Below are 14,232 nucleotides of genomic sequence, written 5' to 3'. Positions count from 1 at the left end.
AAATCATTTACTTTCAGAGTATCCACAGATTTCGAAACAAGGATAGAACATGTATGAAAGTAAATTTTACATGCAATTTAAGATATTCAATGTACAACGTAGTACAAAATTTTTGAGTTATTGCAGTGTCATATACGTAAAATGTTCTGCACATCAGAGCTATACATCAGCTCCATCATGAGAAAAGCAAAAGCGTAAATATTTCTGTTTGGGTCTATTGCCACCAAGAGCAAGTCTCCAGAACATCAAATGCAATATGTGATTGGTATAAAATGGCGAGAAGAAGCAAGTATATAGAAGAAGAAAACGTATCAATCAATCAATCAATCAATCAATCAATCAATCAATCAATCAATCAATCAATCAATCAATCGATCGATCAATCAATCAATCAATCAATCGGTCAGTCAATCATATGACTTCTGACATAAATATTGAACTGCAAACTTTACTTCATAGGTGAGACTAATATCAGATATATTGAGAGAGAAAATACAAGCTAAAATTGTCATATACATTTATCTGCAGGCGTAAAAAATACTTACACTGCTGAAGTGAGAGGAAGAAATATATTTCCCTTTCACCTATGATTGTTCTGCCAGAGAGCACTTACCCGTGAATAATGAAACTGTCCACTATGCCTTATACCGAGCAATGATCCTAGGCGACTCTTCAACTGAGAGCGATTAGATGGCTTCCTGAAGTAAAGTATCAATCCACACACAAGAGCTGCCAATATCACCATTCCCACCACTACTCCCACTGAAAAATCAAGAATAAAAAAAAAAACGGGTATTACGAAGGTGAAACATGCTTTCTCATTATAAGTTTCATGTGTTTTGCAATAGTTCAGTTCTTTTTATCATGTTGAAAATTACATTATTATCTACAGTTTATTTTCTTAAACTACAGTACTGCTCAAAAGACATACAAAATTTACTACGCTCATAAATAAGACAACCTTTGTTTTCTGGACTGCACACAAAAGTTAATATTTATAGTTCCAAAGTCAGATATTTGATTTCATTAAATTAAGTTTTATAAATTTTATTGTACAGTTTAAATAGGTGTTTAGAGAATGTTATATTTATATGTGGTAAATCTTTGGCGAATGGATAGAAGACCTAAAAACAAGCGAAAAAGTGCGTGTAAATAATCATATAATCAATTTCACTTTGTTGTTCTTTTTAATTACAGGTAATTTTTATTTTATGTGGTCTAATTCTTACATTACTGGGGGTCATGTTTATTAAATCAATAGGTCCTGCAAAAAAAAATCTAGATCTAGCTACTCATTGCCAGCTGGCAATTGAAAACAAGAAGTAGTAGAAGCTTAGAGATTTGTTATTTTTTGTTACCGAGATTTTGTCAGCATTTGTTATTTGCTATTGTATTTGCGGTCAAAATTATTCTAATCAGGAAACAGCAGACATGCACCTCATGTGTGGACGTGATAATTGCAATGTGTATTAAGCAAGGCATTTGTATGTTGCACAGTTTCCTAGCAGACGATTACATGTAGAATTATGCTGGACTCTGTGTCAACAAAGATGTAAAAATTAAATTGTAGAAAATATGTATGAACCAAGAAGTACCTGTAATTAAAAAACAAAGCGAAATTGACGAAATACCTATTTAGATAAACTTTTTGCTTACATTTAGGTCTACTATTCATTCCCTAAAAGTTTACCATACATTAATACGTAGATTACCACACATTAGTTAACACCCTGTATAATTGATTTTGTACGATGTCCAGTAAAATAGGTACTTGTATTAAGTTACTGTAATCATTTCTAATATTATTTTTCTATTTACGAAACTCGACATTTAAAATTTATATGTTCAAATATATTAATGGTAGATAATGTGGCAGCAGGCATATATTTTCCTTTTCACTTGAACATCACTTCTGAGGAAATAAAATTCACACGTATAACCAACAGAGCACAGCAACTAGCTAGCACTTAAAACACAAAGGGTGATTTATAGCAAGTTACCAACAGTTTTATTCTTTACGTAAGTGTCTTTTCATTCACTAAATGTGCAGTCATCTGGCCAGAGGGAGTAAAAAATTAAGATTAAAATTGCAGCAAGAAGTAGCTACAAAATAATTATGCATATAATAATAAATTTTTCCAAGGAATTTTTTTTTTGTTTGATAGGGACCACAGTGTGCTTTTTTATTTCAGAGAAATATCTATTAATTGTCTATTAAAAAAAATATTATATTTTATGTAGGTACTGTACATTGTTTCTGGATAAACTGAGAAAACGCATTCAGTAATTTCGGGGAAACAGCTATACAGAGTGGAAGGGACTAAATAGGGTCCTTCTGAGAGATGAATCTGGGCAGTGTCATTGAACATAAAAGTCTAATATTAGTGTAGTTTTTGTGAAAGGTTCTGAGAAAAGTAAAACTTTTAGTTGAATTTTTATTTTGGAATGTGTATTCCAGAAAAACGAGAGACACTGAAAAGGTGATGTTTGGGGATTTTGTAGAGCAATTCTCGACATTTATTTTGTCCTCAAACTCTATCTGGATACACTTCTGATATTTCTCGTGGGTATGACTTACTTCTGTATCGCAATTATTCTTGTTAGTGATGATTATATAGATGGTGACATGAACATTAATCGATTTATTTTATTGGTTCTTATATTTGTGATATCTATAATATTTTTGATTATTAGACCTAATATAATTTAGAATCTTATTAGGTTGAGATGGTTTGGGTTTAGTTTCTTATTGTTTAGTTATTTATTATCAAAATGTTAAATCTGTTATTGTTATTATTATTATTATTATTATTATTATTATTATTATTATTATTATTATTATTAATGTATAAGCCGTTAAAAGTTGCAACCAACTTTGAACTTCGACTTCAAGCACTACTGAATGAGAAAATTTCAAATCGCATCATGAACCAACTAACTAATATGTACTTTACTTGCAAAATCAGACAATGTTGACCATCAGAGATTATCTGTGGCTGTCCTCACTCCCACAGTGAGGTTAGTATGTTCAATCATATATCTAGAATACGGATTTTTGGTGTCAAAATACCACAATTATAACACAATTATAAACAGGTGAAACTCTGCTCCACGGAAAGAAATAAATTAATAGGAAACAGAATAAAAATCAAAATCAGGAAAAACAATCCATTCCCCTTTTCTAACAGATCCCGAAGGGAATCTGTTGCTGTTTCATTGTACATCGACCATGACTATCTGGTCTTACACCCCGCAAGTATTGGAATTTTTATAAGTCCAGACTATCCTCATTACAAACAACAAGACGTAATAAACGCCGAGCATCTGCTTCTCTTTTAAAGAGTATATCTCTCTGTATGCAATGTAATGAGAAACCAGGGAACTCCTATTTCAACGTTTTCATTTTTTTTACTTGTACTATTTCTAACAGTATTTCTTTGTTTTTGAGCATTAGAAATGTCAAGCAGCTCGGAGAGGATAAATGCTGTATGTCTCCACTCTTGAAAATAAATATTACTTTGAAGCGACTCAAAAAAAATTGAAAATTTCTTACCCAACTCAATACATTTCAAATGACGCATTAAACTAGCCACTAATTACTCAATGACCCAAAAACATGTTTTTTATTTCCACACTGTATGTGACATAAAGGGTCTGAAATGAGACAGTAAATTATAACCTCTCTTCCTGCCCTCTTAGCCTCCATATCGACTCCCAAGATCTTACTTAGCAAGAGTCATTTTGGCATTCAAACCGCAGACATGCAAATATAAAACTTCTTGGAATCTTATCCTAAACGCACTGAAAAATAACAATGTTAAATGTGAAGTTTAATTGCTGCTGGTCTCCCAAGACATATAAAATATTCACGTTACTTATATTGGTACTATGTAAGATTTTTGAAATGCTTCGAATATACAGTATATGCAAATTTACATACATGAATACAATATCCTTAGTTTACATTTTCTTGCCAATTCACTCCGAAAAAAATACATAAAGCCTTATTTAGTATCTCTACAACCTCCAATTTATATTTTTCTATAAACTTTCTGACTTTTTACGAAACAGTATCAATATTCTAATCAGGTGTGTTTGGAACACATGGAATAAACAGACTATTTTTTTTTTATTTTATATTATGCCAAAGGAAAGTTGTGAATTAAATTGTTAGGACTTACTCCGAGTAGTTAACTGTTTCTACATAGTTTGATAATAAATGTCATTAACATGTAAATATTTGGAAATGTTATGAGTCAAACAAGCACACGAACAAGAATCCTTCAATAAGTAATGAATAGGGTAGGATTTTGATGAAATTGCATCTTTTTTCTAGTAAGCCAGAAACATAGCCGCTTTAGTATTTATATGTTATGTGATAAACTGAATGTTTTAAGACATATTTGTTAGGGCATTTTTTTTTGCACTTTTTGCCTGTTTCAACTCATGAGAGCATCTTTTGTGTTATTTGGACATTTTTGAGGCATTTTCATTCAATTCTGGCCACAAATCCCCATTATTAATATAAAATAATGTCTATTTCCTTTGATATTTTGTCTACATATTTTGTCCATTAATACCCATTATTTTTTACTTGGTTGGTTAACGACGCTATATCAACTACTAGGTTATTTAGCGTCGAGATTAGTGACAGCAAGATGATATTTGGCGAGATGAGGCCGAGGATTCGCCATAAATTACCTGACATTTTCCTTACGATGGGGAAAAACCTCGGAAAAACCCAACTAGATAATTAGCCCAATCGGGAATCGAACCCGCACCCGAGCGCAACACGGGATCGGCAGGCAAGGGTCTTAACCGACCGAGCTACGCCAGTGGCTAATACCCATTATTTTGTATAATATTTTAATCGTTTTTCTACACAAATATTGGCCTTTTAACGTAGTACACAGTATGTAATGGATCAGTCCAACCACCCCTTCAATATAGACTCCTCTATACTTGCTAATTCCGTATAAGAGTTGCCTTGTGATGGGCTACATGGAAACTACAAAAGGCAAAATAATTAATTAAAGTGTACCACTTAGAAAAAATTATGTAAAATTAAATAAATTTAAATGTTGGTACTAGAATGTAATTCAATTACTAGTCTAAATATTAAGTAGCACAAAACTCCTTTTCCTTCTAAGCCAATTTTAGAATGTAAGATCAATTTTTAGGGCATTTTTGAATGATTTTTAGGTCATAAATGCATTGTTTTTAGGACATTTTTTCATGATTTATAGGTCATCAAAATCCTAGCCCTAGTAATGACATATTCTTTTTTCTCATTCAAGGTTTGTTTTATTGAAATTGCAAATATACCACGTTATTCCCCAATTCATTTGCTACAAACACCTATTTTTCCACATCAATCAAATTACTGTGGCACATCAAACTTCAAACGGTTCCACATACAAATACTTATTTTTCACACAGTCTCCATTCAAATCTATGACCTTACGCCACCTAGACGATGGAGCCTGTATGCCGTCGTGGTACCACTCTGATAGTCTTCCTCTCAGCCACTTCTTTTCTTCGGCTACTACTCCTTGTTATTGTCATATAGCTCCCCGCGAATTGAGTCTTTCAGTCACAAATAGATGGAAGTCAGATGGTACATGATCCAAACTGTAGGCTGGATGAGAAAGGCCAATTCACAGACGGACTACCCAAAGAGATGCCAAACTGAGCAGCAGGTCGTTAGGTTGTGATTCGCATATTTAATTGATGCAGGTGTCACAGCAGCATATGGCTGTCCCATGCATGGAAGATCTGAAAGCATCACTTCACCTTGTTCTGATGCTGACACTTAGCCCAACGACACAGTGCTTTTATCCACTGCCTTATTTCCACAGACATTTTTAAAGTGCCTATGAATGTTTGGAATGGTCTTTGCCGCAAAAAGGAATACAATCACAGCTCTCTGTTAGTTCATGTGTATACGCCATTTTTAACACTAACTTCATCACTGCCATCGATCTTCACAGTGATCACTGGGGCACTCTAGACTAAATTCGGTTTATTTTATAGCAGAGCATAGTTAACGAACAATTCATTAGAGCAGGCGTGGCGAGAACGTGACTCGCGAGACATTGTGGCTCGCAGTGATAGCTGTGCATTTCGCTTGCTTCTAACCTCCGCCTACCCCCACCCTCTCATTCACTGGAGTCAAACTCCGTTCCATGTTTTGTATTTGTCTCTGACCTGCGAGTGGCATATGTCTCTCTCGAAACCATGTACGAAAGTTCCAAATAGGATGGGAGGACGCATTTTTTTTTGCTGTCAATATGTTGAGAATATTAAATGTATGATTTGTTCACAAGTATTACGAGAAAAACGGTTGTATAACATAAAACGGCATTATACTACATGTTACTGATGAAACATTAAAAGGTTAAGTGTCGTCGTCGTCGTCGTCGTCATCGTCATCATCATCATCATCATCATCATCATCATCACCTCTGTACGTCGACCCTTTTTCAGGAGATGTACGAATAATGCGGTTAGCTTTTCAATTTGAACTCATTGATTTACTATGTGATGTCAAATGAAAACTAGATGTAAGGACTTGACAAATGCTGAACTTTCAAATCTTTGCCAAAAAATAAATATCCGAAGCTTCGTTCTTTCGCTTGCTCTGTTGAAGCCATGTTCGCTACAACTTAAGTTTGTGAAAAATTATTTTCAACCATTAAAATAGTAAAAACCACATTTAGATCACGACTGACAGACAAATACCTTCGTGATCACCTTTGACTGGCAGTAAGTGACATAATTCCTGATTTTGAAACTTTGTCGCAGAGACATTCTGAAGACAGTTAATTTTAGGTTGTGATATTGTTCATTTCTTTCTTCGTTACACATACTAAACATTAGTTTGTAGCCTTGTACTATATAAAATTATATTTAAGTGCTTGACGTAAGGAAAATGAAAATCCGTTAATAAGTCAGACAGTTGCTTCACTTTCCCTTCGGGTGTCCGCCTCCCTCCACAGGTGCTATGGACATTGCAGGTTACACAGTGGCTCGGCGCACGATTATATTTTCGCCACCGCTGCATTAGAGGATTTGTTATTCTGATTTGTATATCCAATGAAGACTGTTTCCACATTATCAAACAATTAGATATTTTCTATAATCTATTATCTGATGGTGTTCGAACTCTCTTCAATGCCTGGGCATTGGAGTCTTGGAATCCATAAGTAAAAAATTACTGTACGCCAAAAATCATTCCTTCGGTATCAAAGATGTTAGAAACACATTATTTACATGAAATTCCGGCAACAGATCTTCACAGAATTCTCATACTTTGTAGACCTGTATAATGTACGGAGTATGTAAGGGTCTACTCTAAAGCAATAACTTGAGATTACACACCTGAACTGCTGGCAGGATCTGCAGTATGCTCCTTCCAATGTGACTGCACAGGACCCAGAACTTCACATACTGCAGCATTCTGGCACTCGAAAATGACTCCATTATTATTTTCCTGCAACAGTGGTACAGGAAGAATTAGCAGGTCTCATGACAAGAAGTGAATTTGTCACTAGAAACAAAATGCCTCCAGTATGCCAACTGCAACATTCTAAATTTTACATGCCTACTATTAAAGCTGAGTTCCTATAACAAAACAGAAAAAAAGTGGTTGCAGCATATTAATAGAATGGAGACAACCAGAATACCAAGGCAGTAGAGATGAACAGAACTAATTGCTGCTCTCGCTCGCTGTGTTCATTGCACTTGTCTTTCGAGTCTCGTCTCATAACTCTCGTGCGCTTCGAGTCTTGCTCATCATTCTCGAAATAGCATTTGGTCGGCATGGAAAAATTTCATAACCAGGGAACGGATTTATATGGACTAAAAATATATGAAATATGTAAATATATATGTAGTTATTTTTACCAAAATATGGAATTAAATATGGATTTTTACCAAAATATGGAATTAAATATGGACTTAAAATTATAAAAAAATGACTATGTACGTTAAATATTGGTACATTTTAATCAAACTAAACAAAAAATATAATGGACGTACCTTATCTTCCAATGTAGTTTCAACAAAACACAATTTTTATTGTCTGTTACCATAACAATAGGTTACAAACATTTCTTTCAAGTGCTGAAAAGTGAATCTTCTTCTATTGTCTCTGAGGATAGATTTATACTGACTAAAAGAGCGTTCGACGTCACAAGAAGTAACTGGTACATAATTCAATTTCACAATGTCTGCTGGGGATAAGTCCAAGTTAATCTTCACTGTTGATTCACCACTCATCACAGCAACAACCTTTTGTAGTTCTTCATATCCAGGGTTTTTTGAAAGTACAGTGTCCACCTTAGCTCTTACTGCATCTGCAACTTTACCTCTACCACGATTCAGTTGTTCCACAGTACTATTTATAATTTCAAAACTTTCAGATAGTGAAAGGTGCCTATTTTGGAGACTTTTGAGCGTTTTTATGATGCATGAAAATGTATGCTGAATGTGAGCTAAGTCATTCTTCACACTTATGTCACAGGTAACTGTTTTCGCAGTATCAATTGAGACTGCATCTTCAGAGTCCAATGCAAGGAGAACATTGTTAATAGAGTCTATATGTTCGGCATAATATTCAACTGCTTCTAGCCATGTACCCCATCTAGTTAAAATTGGCTTTGGTGGCAATGGAATTTCAGGGTACATTTCTTTCAACACGTTAACTCTACTGGGAGCTTTGAGAAATACTTTTTTCACTGATGAAATCAACAAATCTACTTTAGGGAAATTGTCTCTGACCACTTCTGCCACACGATGAAATGCATGCGCCACACAAGTAAAATGAGTCAATTTAGGATATACAACAGATAATGCTTGTCCAGCTTTGACCATATAAGGGGCAGCATCGCTAATAAAGAATAACACATTATCGTACATAATACCCTTTGGCCACAGGATACCCATAGCTTCGTTGAACAGTTTAACTATAGTTTTGTTATTGCATTTTTCTAGAACATCACAATGTAAAAGAATTCGTTCAGAATATTGTTCACTTAACAAACTGATAACTACATTACCAACAAGTCTACCTTCTTTGTCGGGAGTCTCATCAATGGAAACCCAAATTGAACTATCTTTAATTTCATCTCTTATCTTCTGTATTGTCTCATCGTAGATGGATGGAGCATACGTCTTCCTAAGTGTTGACTCATCCGGGATTGTATGTTGAGTATATTTTTCAAGGAATTCCCTGAAGACCTTATTCTTTAGTTTGTAGAGAGGAATATCAGCAGAGATGAGAGAACGGCACAGGTCGATGTTAAACTCAGATCTTACATTCGATGTTGTTGGTTGTGTTAAAAACAATTGTCTCTGCTTGGAATTTAGTTGTTTGTTGGCCTGATGTTTACTAGTTGTAATGTGTTGTTGCACCAGGAACTTTTGTGTAGATGATACTGCACACTGACACAAATTACAAAATAATATTTTATTGTCAGTTGATAAACCATCTTCTTTAAATTCTGAAATGTAACTTGTTAGTTTTGATTTTAAATTGACTGAATGACGTACTTTTGGCATATTTACCGTCTTTATAGTATGATTTACAAAACTGAACCTATGTGTACTCTGACTGGCATTTAACTGTTGAGCTGCACAACTGAAGTCTGTTAAAAATTTTAAATTAAATTAATACAGTTTTGTAACTTACTTTCCCATTGTTGATAGGACTGCTAATTTTCAAATAACTCTGATGTTAAAGGGATTACTGAACATGTGTTTAAATCTCTATTGTTGAAATGTATTTTTAAAAGTTAATGGAATTTTGTTTTGTTTTATTGTTAAACCTAATATAATATGGACTGTTTTATATGAAATATGGAAAATATATGGAAATTAACGAAAATATGTACTAAACTCTAAAATATGGAAAAATATGGAAAATAAAAGTAGGATTTTTCAACCCTACACATTGTGAAACATAAAGATAATGCAAAATATAAATTATATTAGCTTTATAAGTAAATATGTATTTACATATAAATCCTTTCCCTGTTCATAACTTTGAGTAATATACATACAGAGGTGTGAAAATTATTAGAATAATCTAAATTTTAAAGGTTTTTTAATAGTTCTTTCACAAATATTAATTGAATTGATGAATATTGGTATATATTACTATACTGATGTAGGATATATTTACTACTAACAATGCCGGAAAGCATTGTTGTACATTGGTATTTTTCTTATTTTACAATTGTTATGGGAATTCAGAAATTATTATATTATGTTGGTGGAATTGGAAACATAAAAAATTATATGCTCAAAACAGATGTATACGTTCATTTGAACTTCACAACAATGTAAACGCAAAGAAAAAAAAATTGTTTAAAGCATTTCTTAATTAATTTTTTATGTTTCCAATTCCGCCAACATAATATAATAATTTCTGAATTCCCATAACAATTGTAAAATTAGAAAAATACCAATGTACAACAATGCTTTCCGGCATTGTTAGTAGTAAATATATCCTAAATCAGTATAGTAATATTATATACCAATATTCATCAATTCAATGAATATTTGTGAAGGAACTATTAAAAAACCTTTAAAATTAAGATTATTCTAATAATTTTCACACCTCTGTAATTCAAATAACATTAGAGAAGTTCAATTTATACAAAAATACAAATATCGCAGTTATCAAAATGTTCTGGTTCTATCGTCAGATATTACCTATGGTTATATAAATAGAAAAAATTCTCAAATAAATCTGCATTTCTAAGAAACATGAAACATAACGTTAAATAAAGCGTTAATATTTTTTTTACTTGAGATTGTACACTTGCTCAAACATACGAAAGAAAAATCCTATCATTTTAATAAGGGCCTAGTAATTAAATAAAGACACTGGGGAACGAATTATTATACACTGAAAGGTAGAGATGATTCTTTTCATCTGGGACGAAATGGAAATTAATTGTTTAGTAACAAAAAAGTTGGAAAACAAACAACTCCAATGGTACGGACATGTAGAGCATATGTCAGAAACACGATGGCCCAAACAAATTTTACAATACTCTCCGAGAGGTAAGAGAAGAAGAGGAAGATCAGCTATGAAATTAAAATCTCACATAGCTATGGAAGAATGTGGAGTACAAATAGGAGACTGGAATAACCGGCAACTTTGGAAACAAAGACTAACTCCTAAAAGGGGAATGTCTAAGAAGAATAAGAAGGTAGAGATGATGTTTCAAATAGGCTAACTGATTGTTTTGTGTGTGTGTGTGTGTGTGTGTGTGTGTGTGTGTGTGTGTGTGTGTGTGTGTGTGTGTGTGTGTGTATATATATATATATATATATATATATTGCCAAAATAGATAAAAGTTCAGTCTAGTATAAACAACTGTGACGAATCAAGGCTGCTTGATGTTCGAGAGTTGACCACTCCCGAACTCTTGATCACTTGATTCACTCACAAGCAGCCAACGACGTCGTAGGCAATATTGTCGTGCGGGTTTTCGGCTTTGCGGGCGCTGTTAGTCTTGATTTCTCGATCGTTGTTCAACTCTACAGGTCCTCGGAAACAATCCTAGAGGCACGAGATTCCTATTACCAAATGTTATTAAATTCATGATTCTGCCACTCTGCTGAAAGACAGAACATGTTTTTGCAATGCCATATGTTTGTAATGTGCACGACACTGTGAGCGTATGAACAAGAGCAATAATAATAATAATAATAATAATAATAATAATAATAATAATAATAATAATAATACAGTTGAGCTACGATTACAGTCGTCAGTTTGCTTCACAAAACTACGACAGTTATCGAAACAACGTTCATCGAATCATTTAAAGTACCTATTTAAACCCACGTTACAGCGATAATCGTTTCGAAAATTAAACCTAGCCACATATAAACCCCCCCTTTTTTTTTTTTCTTCCAAGTTGCAACTTTCAACAAAATTTTATGTACTATAAAAAATGTCTTCCCTAGCAGTACTACAATATTATTTAATTTAATCAGAATTATTACATCTCTTACAGGACTTCGACAGAAAAGTTTACAAAGGCTGTCAAATACAATGAATACCAAATCACATGTTAATAGGAGGCAATGTTTATTAAATTTATCGTCTTCACATTGAAACACATTCTTATGCATACGTAACAAGGGCAGCGAACTAGGAAACGAAGAACTCTGGTGCGTGATCTAATGTCAAAATTATGCGAATGTTACGTTATCCGGGAGAAATTTTGCGGCACATTAGTCGAAGCTCTATTGTATATAGATCTGAAAATAAAAATGAAACTATGTTGACCGTATAGGCAACCATTAGATCAGTGATCACTGGTGCAGAACGAAATATTACGAAAAGACTCATTCAACATCTTACTAATTACCATTTAGGGAACACTAGAATTTGATACAATGGACAATGGAGGCAGACAATAATTTTAGGTGCTGCTCACGTTGTATGTATATGTGACACTTGCAAGCATCGCAATCTTCTGGCGGTAATTTATTAAAATATTATTTTCCCAGCTTAGAGCTGTATGACAATTACCGTGACTTATTTTATTTTTAAACATACTAACAAAAAACAAGAAGACAATAACTGGCTAGCACAACAAAAACATTATTAAATAATACGAATATACTACCAATAGTAACAATAATAATATGTGGTCTTGTTTTCTACTAATGAATGGTAAAACATAACGTGATTGAGGATATCACATATAGAAATTAATTACTCCAGTTCCAGTATAGATTATGCATTAAGATAACAAATAAAGATACCTGGGATAACAGCTTATTAGGCCTATCAGGCCTATGTTATTATGAATGTCATTTGTTCAGACTGTAGTTTTAAACATCTGATTGTCTGGGATTATTGCCTATTATTGTTACTTACATTACGAATGACTCGAAGATCACTAATGGTCGTAGAATGTCCGAGTTTGTTCGCCTGAATTTTTGCACCGCTTTTTTTTAGCTCTATCTCAATATGCGTTGCATTTCAATAATCAGTTCTTACTGTTTCAAGAGCTCCTTACAAACTTTGTTATACCATTTGTTTCTTATTGCTGTAAAGGTACAGTGGATACAAAAAGTATTTGCACACCCTTGTTTTTCTTAATATTTAAATAAATATCAAGGAAAATTTTATAAATACAATTGTAACAGGTAACAGCAGTAATATTAAGAGCTATGTACTTGATAAGAATTGCGTACAGCTACAAATTGAAATAAGGATCAGAAAACTTTAATTTCTTGCAGTAAAAAAAGTATTTGCACATTAAAACTCTCAATGCATAAGTCCTATTTTATTGCTAAATCACATCAAATGAAATATTTGATGTTATAGTGGGGATTAGTATGTGTATTGAAGGATAGAACACCAATAAGCGACATGAGTCCGAAAGCATAAGAGCTACCAGAGTCCATGCGGGGTAGAACTGCTTTTCAACTTTGGCAAGGCCAGAATTGCCGTAAAATTGGAAAAGATCTGTCCCTGCCTTTTTCTATTGTGTGTTATTTGTGCAAGAAGTACTAAGAGACTGGAACAACAGTCAATAAACCGCGAACAGGAATACCAAAAATTCTTACACTCAGGGAGAGACGTCAAATAATTCACACTGTCATCAAAGATCCATTCCGAAGCGCTGTAACGTTAGCTGCTGAATTTCTACAACGTCGGTCAAACAGATTAGTCTTCAGACTATCAGGAATGTTTTGCATAGTACTAAATTCCATGGCCGAACTCCGAGAAAAAAAACCCTACTTTAGTGAAACTAATAGGAAGAAACGGCTGGATTGATCTAAAGAATACAAAGATAAACCCCTGGAATTTTGGGAAAAGTTTATTTTTTCCGACGAGGGCAAGTACAATCTATTTGGTTCTGATGAAAGAAAGTCAGTGTGGCGGAGACCTAATCAGGGACTGAAAAAGGAAAATCTTACAGTCACAGTAAAACACGGTGACGGTCATATCTTGGTTTGGGGTTGCATGGAATCCTCTGGGGTGGGAAATTTAGCGATAATTCATGGAATAATGAATTACAGAATGTATATCGAACTGTTGCGCCATAATTTACTTAGCGCAGAAAAATTAAAAATTATTATTTCCAATAAGACAACGACCCCAACCACACTGCTCAAATAACAAAGATGTGGTTGTTGTATAACACCCCCAGAAGGCTTGTGACCCCACCTCAATCACCTGATCTGAATCCAATTGAG

General features: G+C 33.7%; 1 protein-coding gene across 5 annotated transcripts in view; it reads right to left on the bottom strand.

Moving 5' to 3' along the window:
* The window catches only part of Lerp (lysosomal enzyme receptor protein), a 268,742-nt gene that overhangs the window by 26,428 nt on the left and 228,082 nt on the right, over positions 1-14,232 (bottom strand). For all 5 annotated transcript variants that reach the window (XR_011335691.1, XR_011335690.1, XM_069843904.1 and 2 more), the window contains exons 18-19: positions 7,381-7,492; positions 614-762 (exon numbers count right to left, since the gene is read on the bottom strand). Coding sequence is in view for 3 of the 5 variants with exons in the window: in XM_069843904.1 (XP_069700005.1) it covers positions 614-762; positions 7,381-7,492 (261 nt within the window). In the remaining 2 variants the exon portion in view is untranslated. The remainder of the gene's footprint in view (positions 1-613; positions 763-7,380; positions 7,493-14,232) is intronic.

This window comes from Periplaneta americana, chromosome 13 (assembly GCF_040183065.1).
Source record: "Periplaneta americana isolate PAMFEO1 chromosome 13, P.americana_PAMFEO1_priV1, whole genome shotgun sequence".
Lineage (NCBI taxonomy): Eukaryota > Metazoa > Arthropoda > Insecta > Blattodea > Blattidae > Periplaneta > Periplaneta americana.
The sequence above is the reverse complement of the archived record's forward strand: the minus strand, read 5'-3'. Positions and strand labels throughout refer to the sequence as shown.